Source organism: Emydura macquarii, unplaced genomic scaffold, assembly GCF_026122565.2.
Source record: "Emydura macquarii macquarii isolate MOO-44397 ecotype Brisbane River unplaced genomic scaffold, CSIRO-AGI_Emac_v2 contig_2768, whole genome shotgun sequence".
Lineage (NCBI taxonomy): Eukaryota > Metazoa > Chordata > Testudines > Chelidae > Emydura > Emydura macquarii.
In genome coordinates this window covers 11,914,979-11,929,574 of record NW_027132905.1, presented here as the reverse complement: position 1 = coordinate 11,929,574, position 14,596 = coordinate 11,914,979, and the positions used below count along the sequence as shown (strand labels likewise).

Below are 14,596 nucleotides of genomic sequence, written 5' to 3'. Positions count from 1 at the left end.
CTGAGGTTAGTCCTGCTTTGAGAGGAGGAGGTTGGACTAGATGACCTCCTGAGGTCCCTTCCAACTCTAATATTCTGTGATTCTATTAATATAATGCTTTATTTTGTTAGTCACTTACTTGATGTCTTTGTTTGCAGATACACTATGAAATTGAAGAATTACTTAGCACCAGATGCTACAGCTGCAGATAAAAGGCTAGCAGTGCTTTGGTACGTATACTTGGGGTTCAGTAAAACATCTTGAGTCAAATTAGTGAGTGCACTATGTCCAAAGGTTACTCTCAGTGGTATTTGTAGCTATTTCTTCTTGAACTGAGTTGCAAATCTGGTGCTCCAAGATAGTGAGATTCAGCATAGCTTCTCCCTTTCAGGTCTTGTATTAACCTTCCTATGTATTTGAATATTGTAATATTTAGGCAATATAATATAATGGTTATATTTAGGACCGAAAATGTTTACTTTAAGTTTTAGTTATACCGCTCAGGTGATACAGATGGGTCAAGAACCTATTCTTGTTTCTCACTTATGAACTTAGTGAATGGTGAGCAGGCAGCTAATGCTGATTTCCTTGTTGTTGTGATGTCTGGTCCATCTATGGATATGACAAGCTTAATACTAAAGGCATGGGTGATTAAAACAGACAATGCTTTGAATTACATATTTTATGCCTGTGAATTTTTTAGTAGAATTACTCTGATACTGCAGCTTTAGTAACATAGTCTATCTGCAGCTCTGCTTTCATGCTAACATTTCTGTGGATGTGGAATTTTCCAGTTATGATAAATTGACAGTGTTGTCGTCAAGTAAAATATGTACTTCTCTCTGTAGCTCCATTCTGAGATGCTAACTACTCGATAAAGCATAGTGTTTGCATTAAATAATGTTGATGTTCCTGTTTCCAGAGAATCACTACATTTATTGCTAAAGATAAGATTGTCATGGAAGTCACGGATTCTGTGACTTTCAGAGACCTCCCTGACATTTTCCACTTCAGCCCTGGGGCTGGAGCTATCAGCTGGCAGGGCTGCTGCCCGCCCCCCCCCCCCCCCCCACACACACACACACACACACACACACACACACACACACACACACACACACACACAGCTCTCAGCAGCCACTGTGGGAGGTGGGGGCAGGCTGGAGCCATTCTCCACCCGGAGGGGAGGGCGGGCACCCAGAGCTCTGAGCAGCTGTGGTGGTGGATGCTGCCTCACCTACAATGATGCGCACACACTTCCTATCCCCATTATTTTTAGTAAAAGTCAGACAGGTTACAGGCTTCCATGAATTTTTGTTTATTACCCCCGACCTGTCCGTGATTTGTACTAAAAATGACCATGATAAAATCTAACCTTATTTATTTCTTAAGAGATAAAGGGGCACTGATTTGAGCCTCTACCTTGCAAAGATAACCTTGAAATTGAACTGCACATTGACTCTTAAGATTGAAAAAAGCAGCAGCAGAAGAGTAGGGGAGCCCAAAGATCTTCCCTTTGCACCCACCTTCTGATTAGTCAACTTGGGGTATATGTCAAAGAATTACCTTGCTAACACTCCAGATTCTTCAGGTTGCTCCAGTGCAATGAGGACAGGAATCAGTTTGGTGTTATGTGGAGAGAGAGAGATGCATGTGAGGGGAAAAACTGCAATGTCAGACTCTGCATGCTGTGTCAGCACCTCCTGCTGTGATGGGCTTCATTTATTTTTTAATAAATGTTCCATTTATTTGCTAGTCTAGGAGATGATTTAGAGTTGTATTCTCAACTCAGTGAGCAGGACTCTAGTTATGTAAGTAAAGACAATGAAGACTGTGTGTCTGAAGTTTTGGCTCAAATTGAGACCGTATCTTTAGTTTCTCTGACAAATTAAACATTGTTACTATTGATGTAGGCAAAACTACAACTCCATATCTCAGAGTATGCTTGAAAAACATGGATCTGCTAGCTGTTTACTTGCTTTATTGAACTGTGGTAAAGACAATCTCATTGTAAATGTGTTGCCATTTATCTTTGGCTAGTCTTCGATGCCAGTCCCTGTTATACCTAAGGCTTTTCAAGCTGAAGAAGGAGAGTGCACTGAAATACTCTAAAACACTGACAGAACATCTAAAGGTAAAAAGTTCCTATGTTACTGAGAAAGTCCTAAAATTAAAAGTTGATACTCTCCTGATGTACTTCAATATGCCCCTATTTGGAAATGTGGCCTTTAAAGTATACCCATGTTCAGTGTTTCAGAACTCTGTTTTGTTACTGATAAAGCTGGGAAGGTGGCTGCTTACAGCATGACCACAATGTTGTCATAACCCGAGTAGTCCTTGTATAATAGTTTGAAATTTATAATTTTGGCTAGCTTTTGTCTGCTTTAATGAATAAACAATTCAGCAGGTTTCAGAAAGGATAAAAAGCACATCTTCTTGGCTGCAGACATTACAAAGTTGAACCTTCACTTTCATGTATGATCTTAAGGGAATTCTGTTTCTAGTGGTACATTTTATGGCTACAGCTGTCCAACATTTGCTGAGAAGTTGGTGTTGGAGTAAACAATTTTAGTTCATCCAACAGCTTTGCTAAACTTCCAAAGGCAGTGCTCTTAGCCAGCTTGCCTGAACTTTCATATACTCCCATGAGGCTTTCTATAATTTTCTGTAAAAACCTGTTTAAAATCTGGATCTGGTTTAAACATACTACCAGAGGCTGAAAAAATCCTCCTTTAACTCGGTTATTTGAATCTAGGTTGTTCCAGGTAAGGTACTCAGTCAGGATGTTTAAAAATCTGGGTGAGACTGCTTAATCTGAATTTAGGATGGGATTTTACAAGAAGCCAATAGGAATTAGGCATCTAATTTGGAAGCGTAAATCATAAGCTTCTTTAGGAATCCTAGCCTTAAATAGTGGAGAAGAGCATGCTAATATAATTTATGGCTTTTGAGGAAAGAGTTTAATTGTTCAGTGCCAGTGTTAGCAGACACTTTGCTGTTAAAAGAAGACTGGGAGGGGGAGAAATGAAACTTGCCACAAGAGGCAATAGGGTCTAGTGGTCAGTGGAAGGAATTAGGTTAGGAGACCTGAGTTCTAATCCCAGCTGTTTTGCTAGCTTGCTATGTACTGTACGCAGATCACTTAAATTCTTGATGCCTTAGTTTGTCATCAGTAAAATGGGATATTTTGTCCACATTTTAAAGTGCTTTGATACTTCCATACTGTTCAGACATTTGATTATCCTAAAAAAAATCTATTTGTAAAAACCTGTTTTAATAAGCAATTAGCATACCCCAGGAAATCATGTGGCAAACTTATTTTTCTTGAACAGAATTCCTATAATAACTCTCAAGCACCATCACCTGGCATGGGAAGGTAAGCAGTTTTGTTTACACTAAACTACATTAAACTACTTTCCCTCTTGATTTAGATATTTTAAATTGTGTGTGGGTGGGTGGTGGGGAGAATGGAAGAAAAGAATCTGCAAGAGCTGAATTCAGTGATACATCTAGCTAGCTTAATTATCTTTCCTGTAAGAACCAAACTCTCCACAATTGACATGAACATTTATTAGTCTATGTAAGTTTTATAAAGTCACTGTTCACTCATGTTATATAACTTTATCTGATGTCACATTAGCTAGTTGTACTATTGTAAGGATCCAGGATTCAGCTATGTGTCAGATGAACTGTTAAATGTGTTCACTTAATTGTTCAGGTAAATGTTTTAAGATACTGCTGTCCTTGAAAGCACTCCAAAGTGGGGTTTTAAATAACTCTTTACTGCAGTAGAGGTCTATGACATCCTGTGTGGGATTAATACACAACTCTTAATTTCAATGGGTTCTATTCATATACTCCCCCCACCGTACCCCCAAGCATTAAGAGGACAAAAATTCCTCTAAAAAAACAATTAAATTAAAAGGTGAAGAAGTTTTTGGTCAAAGGTTAACCACAGGACTCAAAGAAGTCTTGGATGCTATTTGCAGCTCTGACAAACTTTATATATGACCTTGGGCAAGTCTTACATGTCTTAGTTTCTTTACTTAAATGTAAAGCACTTGTGATCCCAGACTGGAAGGTTTTGTAGAGGAACAAACTATTATAATTCCATATTAATAAATTATGCAGCTTGGCATGTCAGAATACATACATATTTTGACGTTTTGTATTTTTAAAATCATGCTTTTTTTTTTTTTTTTTTTTTTTTTTTTTTTTAAATAACTAGCAAACCTATTGGTATGCCATCTCCGGTCTCTCCGAAGCTGTCTCCAGGAAATTCAGGGAATTACTCTTCAGGGGCAACCAACCCTTCAGGGAGCAGTTCTTCTGTGACTATTCCACAGAGAATCCACCAGATGGCAGCCAGCTATGTCCAGGTTACATCCAATTTTCTCTTTGCCACTGAAATTTGGGACCAAGCTGAACAGCTTTCTAAAGAGCAAAGAGGTAAGACTTGGCAGTCTGATTGTAAAATCAAATTGTGCCATAAATGCTAATGGATCTTTCACATTGAGAGAATCAGCTAATAGCATACCTGGCATGTTTTGTCAGTTGGTGCTTTGCTATAGGAAAGATGGGTAATTACCTTACATTTACAGTAATATCTCAATTGTCCTATGATCCTGATGCTGAATGGTATAAATAAGCTTCACGCTGGTAATATAGTCCGACATAATTTGGGGGGTGGGAGGGACTTGTTATAACTGATAGTTTACAAAGATGGACTCAAATAGATCTTCATTTCTAAATTTTTACTTAATGAATATACAAATTCCTTAGAAAGGGAACTCACCACTTCTGGGAATGTTTAACATCAGTATAAACCCTTTTCCACCTCTTCCTAGCAATCATTTTATTGCAAAAGTGTTAAGGTTCCTATTGAAAATTGTCTCTAAAAGAATAAATGGAAAGAAACCTTTTTTCCTTTTATTCCTGTACCATTATCACCTTCTTCCACCTGTTCTCTCTCTTTCCTGGTGTCATCTGTGAGAGATGTGTAATATTTGTTAGAATGTCAAAGATGGATTCCTCCTCAGTACCAAATTCTCCAAAGACAAGTCTGTGTAAAAGGATATGTGCATATTTGATTTGTTTTCTTGTGTCATTCTAGAGTTCTTTGCTGAACTGGATAAAGTTATGGGCCCTCTGATCTTTAATTCAAGCATCATGACAGACCTAGTTCGTTACACCCGGCAGGGATTACATTGGTTGCGTCTGGATGCTAAATGATACCTTGAACTGAAGGAATCAAAAAATGAACACACTTTTCTTGCTGCCTCTGATTTTCTCCACAACACTGTGTCATGTCAATAAGGAAGACTGCCATAACACATTGCTTAGTTGACACTAAAAGCAAGGACTGCTTTCACCTCTCCCATCTTCCTCCTTGTGTTTAACCCCAACCCACATCATGTTAATGGACTTCTTCAGTATTCCCATTTTTAAGTTATTTAAAAATTTTAAAATCAGCTACATATTAAGAAGATATGGCTTCACTGCTCTGTAGTGGGATTGGAAGTCCAGTCAATAATACATAACTAATCAGTTTTAAATCGTATTTGTTTTTTAAAATTTTTTACAAAGCCCAATTATGAGCTGTTTTAAGACTTAGCTATTTCTTCCTATAAACTTACCCTATCGAGTACTTAGCAGAGATTAAATGTAGACACTTTATTTAAGTACTGCGTGAGCTTGTTACTCTGTAATGTCTTGTGGTGATAGAGCTTGTAAAAGAAAATAAGGGTTGATAGGTTCTAAAGTGTAGGGATGCCATGCTTTTCATGCCTAATACCTACAACTCAAATCTTAAATGACAACTACAGTTTTATTGCAGAATTTGTACTAAATTTTAAGAAAAGTTCCAGAGATATTCTTCTACACATTAAGATATTTCATTTAAATGAAAATATAAGAGATGTATATGGAAAGATATTTAGTTATGTCTAACTTGGGTTGTTTTTTCAAGACAATTTCAGAACACTTGGTTAACACTATAGCAATCACAAAACATTACAGTAAACTTGCGTTTAATGCAATATGGAAGTGATGTGAGAATGAGCTTCAGACTCTGATAGGTGCGTACTGGACATGTTTCATAAATGGACAATCTTGTGCTTTTTTGTATCTTTATTTAAAACAGCTTTTGTCTCCTTGCTTGTCATTATTTGATACTTCCTGAAACAGCCAATTTAGCAGCTGAAAGAAGAGATAAGTAATTCCTACTAAACTGTTTGTATCATTTCCACTGATTGACTGGAAAACCAAAAATCATAAAAAGTAGTTTAAGACCCATCTTTTCCCTTTTTGGGTCGGCTGATTGATGAACACACTTGTGATAATGGCCATTGTGGGGTTCAGAGCACATCTTTCACAAGGATGCTGTGAAACTGTTCTGATGCAGAATTTATTTAAAACTTCTATTTACCCCATGTTAATGAAGGCCCCTGTTAATGTTAGATGTTTCTGAGGGAGTAGAATATTCACTTTAGAAGAAGTATATTGGTGCGACAAGAATCCTGCATGGAGTTCTAAGTGGCTGCTTTTAAAAAGTTGTAATCCAAAGTACCATCCCACATCAGGTGATTGATTGTCTGAGTAAAAAGTTAAAATGATACTCCTTTCAGTATTGCTTAGTGCCCCTCTCATGTCTGGTGTGCCTTATGCCTTACTTTTAGATGAAGATTTTATGAACTGTTTACAAGCCGAAGTTTTACAGCAGGCCCAGGTATACTGTATGAAGTTAGTCTTCTGCAGTATTCTGGTAAAATTCCATTTCTGTTTCAACAGTACTAGTGCGTATCATAGAATCTGACTTCCTGTTACAGCGTTCTCTTTTTAAAGAGTCACGCTCTGAATCTGTTAGTAGTGTTGTGGAATGCTGCTTTGTTTTTATCTTCCATTGCCCCCTTATTCTGTACCAGATGTGAACATGCATGTTCAGGAAAATTACTGCACTAAATTTGTGTGTAGTTTATAGCTAAGTGCCAAAATGGTGGCAACCTCAAAAGAAGGAATAGAATTCTACGCTACTTAGTATTGCAGTATGTCCTATGGGCTTTAAAAGTTAAGAAGTTTGGCAAATTAGTAACTTCACTAAACTGTAGCTGCATATTCGTAGAGCTTCCTTTGTGTTTCGACTTTGTACCTCCTAAAAAGCTTTGCTACATACAGATGGAGACAGTTAACCAATCATGAATTTCTCCATTATACTTCAGCCTACATTCTGGTCTGTTGAGCATCTTTTTTATTTGAATCCCTGTCAGTTCATTGCTCTGTGTTTACTGTTAGAGACAGAACTTTCTCTACTCTCAAACTCTGCATTTTGGTTAATGGGACACTGTCAACTATTTTTCCTCTGTAATACTCTAAAGTGCCTAGCACACTTGACACTAAAAATACCTTCTTAGAAGTTGCATTGTTTGTATTTTTTTGTATAGTACTGCCGTAGCCAGCATGGCTGTTTTCTAGCTTGCTCCGTTGCGTGCACCATTATCATTGCTGTAAGCAGGAATAGTCTCATCTCTGGGAATATTGTTTTTTCTTAACTAGAGTCTCACCAATATCTTTGGGTGTTACGCTAAACTGGTCTCTTGAAAAATGTATCATTTATCTTCAGACCAATGGATTCTAAATGTTTGTCTAAAAAACCCAGAAGATCTTTTACAGTCTGTCAAAATGGGGATCTTAACTGGCTGACAGTGTCCCATCTAAATAGTAGTCATTCTGGTGAAATGCCTTCTGGAGTATTGTACCAGGTTTTCTATATATCTGAGACGTATGCAATGGTCATGTTAAAAACACAAACTCCCTCATCTTTGGCCATTTCAAACTAATTAAATTCAGTTTGACAATTCCAAAAGCATATCTAACTTGGGACTTACCCATTGCTTCAGAGAGAGAGAGAGAGAACTTTATTTTGCCAGATTTATTTTGTAGCTAAAACAAAATGCAAATAGTTCAAACTTCTATCTCTCTGCCAAAGTGAAGGCTAACAAAACCTGTCCTTTGCTGCTTAAAGGTTAAAAATCTGGGAAACGCATGTCATTTGAGCACTAATGCAAGTTGCTCTAGTGTCTTACCATGAAGGGACTCTTAACTCTTGGTACCAAGGGTTCCCTATATGATTATATAAATAACACATATCAGTGTTGCAGTTTTAATTCATCCCTCCACATCCCCCCCAGTGGTGAACCTTTTTTAAAAAAAAAAAAATGAAAAGAAAAAGGCCAAATAATCAGACTAGGCTTGCTCAGACATGAAAAGGATCATGAATTTGCTGTCAAGTTTGCAGGTTCTGAAATGACAAGCTGCATCATTTTATAATTGTAAATGAGCCTTCAGGACCCCAGAACAAAATAGCCCATGACTTATTTTGATTTGAAACTATTAGCTGTAAAACAGAGCATATGGATGGCTCTTTTTTGTTTTTTGACGGCAGTATGCAATTTGTATTGTATATGTCTTTAATATGTGTGTGTGTGTGTGTGTGTGTATGTATATATATATATGAACTCAGTCTGTCCAAAGTATATGTTATACTTGTTTTTAGATTATAGTGCAACTGACTATATTGATATATTATTTATTAAATTGAGTGCTGAATCACCATCTTACTGGTGATGAATCTTGCATCTTATTACAGGAGTGCAATGTATATTCATTTAGATTGCTGAGGCTTGATTGCTGTGATTTAAAAAAAACAAAACAAAAAAAACAAAAAAACCCTAAAATGTATTTATGAATGACCCCAACATATAGAGAGTCAGTACTTTATGAATATAATTTCGTACTTGCCTGGGGCAAGTGAAATAAAGCCTTAGGCATGTGACTATGTAGTTTGCCAAACTAGTAGAAAGAGACTACCTTTCCTTTATTTAATATTTCGTTTACATAACAGAAAATTTACTGTCATTGCAGTGTTTATATAAAACAGTTACAAAAGGGCCTGAGCAAGTCAAGTTTGAATTAATTTACCTATTGGGGAGTAAGTAACTTCCAAATCATTGGTTAGTGCCCTAACAAATATTTCATAAATATTTTTGTCGAGGATTGAATTGCTTTAGGTCTAGTGAATCAGTATTATGGAAAGCTGTATATTTCCAACAACAAAGCTAATGTTAGATAACTTTAAACAAAGAGTAGCCAAAGCTTTTGCTAGCCAACTCTATTAGACAAATACAGACTATTCTAAGGGACTGATTTCCTGGAGATGGAAGTACATAAAGAATCATGATGTCTAATTGCGTTATATTTGAAGGAGTTTTGTCTTTGATGCCATTTAAACATAACAGTGTTGGGAGGAAAGAGGGGTGGGGATGATAGCTATAAAAATAAAAAAAGATTCTCACTTAGGGTGAGATGCTAGGGCAGTGAGCCTGGCCAATTTGTACAACGGTCTTTGACAACAACAGCATTAGCTCCTTCTCTCTATGCCAATATTCAGCTGAGCTTAAATTGAATACACTATATAGAGCAATTTGAAGTGCTGCTTCAGCATAGAGTTCATATCCTTATGTAAACTTTTTTTTACCTGCTTTAATTCCATCTGAAAACTTAACGGAAATGCATCCATTCTAATTGATGTAATTCTCCATATTTATTAAAGGAATGGATACTGGCGAATTGGAATGAAATGTTACCAGTCTTGAATTTTTTAGATACAACCTGAGTAAATCATGCAGTTATGTGCACCTAAGTTTTGTAGCCCGTATTTGTTGGCTGCATTGGCATTAAACATCTGAAAGTTCAACTACAAGGACCAGACATGACTTTTGCAAGCACAGTTACTGACATTTGTATCTTGTCCACCTTTTAGATGGTTTGAAGACATTTTGTATATGGAGGATAAAGTGCTTATATATTTATTAAAGATCCTTTATCTTATTTGAAATTATTATTTGGTGAAGAAGGGTTGTGTTTTCTTTTGGGGGAGGGTTGGGGAGGGCAACTTTTAATGTATCTCTTATAAAGCCCTTGTTAATCATGCAGAAAGGTACTGTTAATGACTGATGGGATGTCCCTATCCTATGCTTTGTACATGAGAAGTCCATGTCTTACATTTTGTTTCTAAGCATCTGTCTTCAACCAAAACTTTAAAAAAACAAAAACAAAAAACTGTGATTTTATTTGTTGCAATACATTTGAAATTTCAAAGGTTACTTTGGGGCTCAAAATTAGGATTTCTAAGTCAGTATGTGCATTTCATGTAACAAAGCTGTTAATGGTGAGCAAAGTATTATACTAACTAGATTTTTTCCACATCTGTATAGTATATTCTATGTATTTTGTGGTATTGAGATTATAGAAAGTTTAGTGTCTGAAACATGCGTTTAATGTGTATTTTTAAACAAATTTATGGCAATTAAAATATTTGGAGAAAAGGGTATCACATTTCAATTTGTAAAGATCTTTTTAACTACTGTGTCATTAAAATGCTTTGTACAATGCAAAACTGTAACTGGAGAAACTAAGTTTAATAAATATCAAATAGATTTTCTGTATTAAACTTTATAAACACTGTGCTTATATCTTGTGTAGGGTTCCTCCTCCGTGATATTACATCTTCAAACTCATTTCTCGTGGGTCCTCATGCCCTCGCAATATCTACCTGTTTCCATGCACCACAAGGAGGAAAAGCATTTGCAAGTGGTGCCCAAATGTACTTTGATATTTCACTTATCAATATTTCACTTAATTCCATGAAAGTGGTCATTTCTTTCAGCCCCGCTGGTCAGTCTACAAAAGTGATTATCACTGAAATACTTAATTTTAAAATTAATCTGATCAAATCTGAAATAGTCACTCGGTAAAACTTGCTTTTACTTGATTTGAGCAGTTTGGCAGCAATAGATTTTTCCTTCCAAATATCATTGAAAACATTGGAGTATTGAAGGAATCTGCTATTATTTTGGGGTTCTTGTTGAATAAGATTGCTCACTCTGTTCCCTTTCTCAGAAGGCTGCTTTCCTGAGCACTGTATCAGTCAGTGGAAGGAGAGATGATTGATTTATGCGCTCACCAGGCCAAATGTCCATAGTCCAGCTCCACATACACATTCCTTTGAGAGTGCCTTCCCAGGTTGCACCACACTGACTTTTTTGGTTCACTGGACATGAGATGGAGGAAGTCTGTTCGCTAAATAAAAATCTTTTCTTATCATGTAGAAAAACATTGTAAACAATTAAAAAAAAAAAAAAAAAAAAAACCTGAGATCCAAGGTCTTATTGATCGTGTCATCAGGAGGTGCAGCCTAGACCAGTGCATTCTGTCAACGTTCATGAAGCTCCTTGTATAATTTCATACAACATGTTTATTTTTTTAAATATTAAACATATGCTATTGCATAATTCAAAATGTCCTAACTTAAGGATAGTTGATGATAATTTCATATATAGGGTTGGACATTGTCAGAGTTGACAATATTTTCTTCTCCTTTGTCATTCATGCGGAGTTCAGAAACAGTGATTCCTCCTGCAAAAAGACATATCAATCAATTAAAGGCCTGGACTGATGCAGGTCTCAGTCCTGTGTACACATGCACATAGCTTTGCTCATTTGGTTCAGCTCCCTTTGCAACTTGAATTAAATCTGGTATATATATACTTTCAATAGTTCTCAAATCTTTGCTTCTGAAAGCACTTTTTGGGGAATAGTGATGCTATCAATGACTTACATTTGGCGGTTTGGTTTGTTTGGTTTCTAGGGCAGTCATCTTTCAAAAATGTATTGCAACAAATGATGGCCCGAAACCAGTTCCTCAGCAGGTGAAATGCGCAAGTTTCAGAGTGCCTTGCTTGGTGTCTGTACTTTATTGCCCTGCACGCTGGCTTCAGAACACCTGCCTGTCTTCTGCCTATGCTCCTGATGATGCTGAGTATGTAATGGAAATCCCTTTTTCCTCCTATGCATCTTTCTATACCTTCTCTTGCCTCTCTGAAAGGAGGGGTACCATACCAGTTTTGTTAAACAGTAGCTTAAAACAACCTCTCACAAAATGCATCTAAAATAACTTGACTACTATTATCTATGAAATGTACCCTTTCTATTCACTTCCCACCATGAATGCAGGTTGCGCCACCTCAGAAGTGTACCCTTCCTGGGTTGTGGGTGTAGGGTACTGGGCATATTGCTACCAGCCTGGGCTGTCCCATATGAGTCAATCTTTAGGTATTTAGTAGTAGTGTTTTTGGTGTCTTTTAGATGTAGTTGGATGAAATGGGAAAGGAAGGGAAGCACACACCCTGTTCTGCTTGTTTCTAGTAGTGTGGACTAATTAACTTTCAGGTGTCTGAGTGCCTCGTCTTTTACATCTAAATAAAAATGTGTCCATCCTTTATTGTGAGAAGCTGCTTTTCAATGATGCAACCTGCTTGAAGGGGGATTAATTTTAAAGCCTAACAGTAGTCATTTGTCTGTCCTGCTAGAACGGTCCCTTAGAATGTTAAGTACTTAGGCTAAACAGTCTGTTCCACCTTGTATTTAGCTATGCCAGTAAGTACCTTTTCCAGTCCTGAAGAAGAACTGTGTGTAATTCAAAAACTTGTCCTTCACGATCAGAAGCTGGTTCAATAAAAGCTATTACCCATCTTGTCTCTCTAATATCCTGGGACCAACACTCCAAAACTTCCACATTGGAACATTTTTACTAGAAAAGATACAATCTGTGTAGTACAAAGCGAAAAACATTGCTGATGTCTTGAGCTTGGGACTCCTAGGTACTGTTCTGCATGCAATTTTCACTAGGAAAATTAATTTTGAAAGATGGCTGAATCTATTGTTCCAACCCTTGCTGCAGCCATTCTTTCTGTAAAAATGAATTTCTTAAGCATTGTGGTGATGATTCAGTGGAAATTCCCTCTGCACAGTGAGGTATGAAACATTCCTGTGCCTTTTATCCTTCCTTTAAATGTGGGAATGAGGGGTTACCTGCACGACAGTGAGATACAGTCACTATCTTGGTTGCATGCTGCTCCTTTGGGTCTGAAGGTGATCCATCTCCAAAAAGGTGTCATCCTTCTTTGCCTTGTTAGCTGGGAGCTTGGATGATGCAAGGAAGCACCATGTATCTGAAACAGAATTGAAATACAATTGTCATGAAGGAAGGGTGGCTATCTGCCATAATTAGTGCTAAGCCTGGGTTTAACGGCAATTATACTTTCAGTGAGAATAATGATCTGACTGCCAAATGAGACATTTGTCAATAACTTATTTACTGAGACAGGTCTTTGAAGTCCATTAAACCACACAAACTTTTGTGTTAGTAATTGCCTGACTATTTACATTCAAATGTTTGTCGTCTCCTGCTCTTACCTGACTCAGCAGGGCTGCACAAAGAAATAAAACTGCTATAACTTTCAAACACTGCATTTTCTTTGGATAGACTGCCAGTAGCTAGTAGTAGTCAGGGAAGGTGCTGGAGTCCTGAAAGAATTTTCCAAACCTCTCAGCTGGACTTTTATAGACAATTCCCTATCAGTGCATCAGCTGCCAGTTGTTACAGGGACAAAGTTCATCTTGGAGAACAGGAGGAATTTAATAAGTTAATGTCTACTAAAGTAATCTAGTTCAAGGTCTATCCATCTGGTAAACTATATTTACTGTTCTTACATGTGTACTTGGTAGGGGTGGAAAGTTGATCATACAAACTTTCTTTTTTTTTTTCTTTTTTCTTAAAACAATAGCAGGGTTCCACTCTGTACCTGCGAAAGAGTCACTGACTCATTGGCCAAAGTATTTACTAGGGAGCAACAGGTGTAATTTTATCACTTCCATTGCTACAAGTACTTAAAATGTTGTAGGTTTGTTAAATAGGGGAGGAAGCGTGGTCTAATAGTTTTGTCTTGAGCACTTAGTGCAGTCAGGCAGCGTGGCAAGTTATTTAACCTTTGTGCCTATTTCCCCAAATGTCAAATATATATACCACTACCGGGAGAGGGGTGTTTTGAGTCCTTTTATTAATGCTGAAGGGCTTTGTACTTCATCAGGACTTTCATTCAGAATTCATACTGCATAATTATAAATGTTAATTTTGGAGGGGTTTAATGGACCTATTCAGAGGTAGTGTACAGGGTGCTGTATGTATATGAATAAAAGTAATGATAAAATTGTTGCTTTCCTAGACGGAAGGCTAACCCCTGTGGGCATTTAATTTGCTGGAAGAGGAGGCAGCAGCAGCATGGCTTCAAGCTGCCAGCAGCTTGACATTCACCTGTAATCTAATGCTAGCAATATCTGTTTTTGAAAGAGTGTTAAGAATGGCTTGAGATCTGGCATATTTGGGTATGGATAGAGACAGGAGATGAAACCCTCAGCGGGGGAGATATTCTGCTTCCCATTGTTGGCATTTATTTTTCATCTAGGCTTTTCCTCATCAAAAGTAGCATATATATTTATATGAACGTTATCTTTGAAAGAGCCTCTATCAACACTCCAGGGGCAAAAGCCACAAGATTTATCCAGATCCTTTGTTGTGATGAACTAGATGGTTTGAGATCTGGCATATTTGGATATTTTATGGACTTTTAGCTGAGACCCTTTAAAACTAAGTTGTCCTTCCTGGATCTACATTAGGATTAGTCTTTCTCTTAATGCATAAGGATGTCCCTAAGAGTTGCAC

General features: G+C 37.2%; 1 protein-coding gene across 3 annotated transcripts in view; it reads left to right on the top strand.

The window, feature by feature from the left end:
- AFF4 (ALF transcription elongation factor 4) overlaps positions 1 to 10,486 on the top strand; it is an 86,473-nt gene extending 75,987 nt beyond the window's left edge. For all 3 annotated transcript variants that reach the window (XM_067566850.1, XM_067566849.1, XM_067566848.1), the window contains 5 exons: positions 138 to 209; positions 2,020 to 2,113; positions 3,312 to 3,355; positions 4,208 to 4,428; positions 5,093 to 10,486. In XM_067566850.1, the coding sequence (XP_067422951.1) occupies positions 138 to 209; positions 2,020 to 2,113; positions 3,312 to 3,355; positions 4,208 to 4,428; positions 5,093 to 5,211 (550 nt within the window). In that variant the 3' untranslated portion in view covers positions 5,212 to 10,486. The remainder of the gene's footprint in view (positions 1 to 137; positions 210 to 2,019; positions 2,114 to 3,311; positions 3,356 to 4,207; positions 4,429 to 5,092) is intronic.
- The last annotated feature ends 4,110 nt before the right edge of the window (positions 10,487 to 14,596 follow it).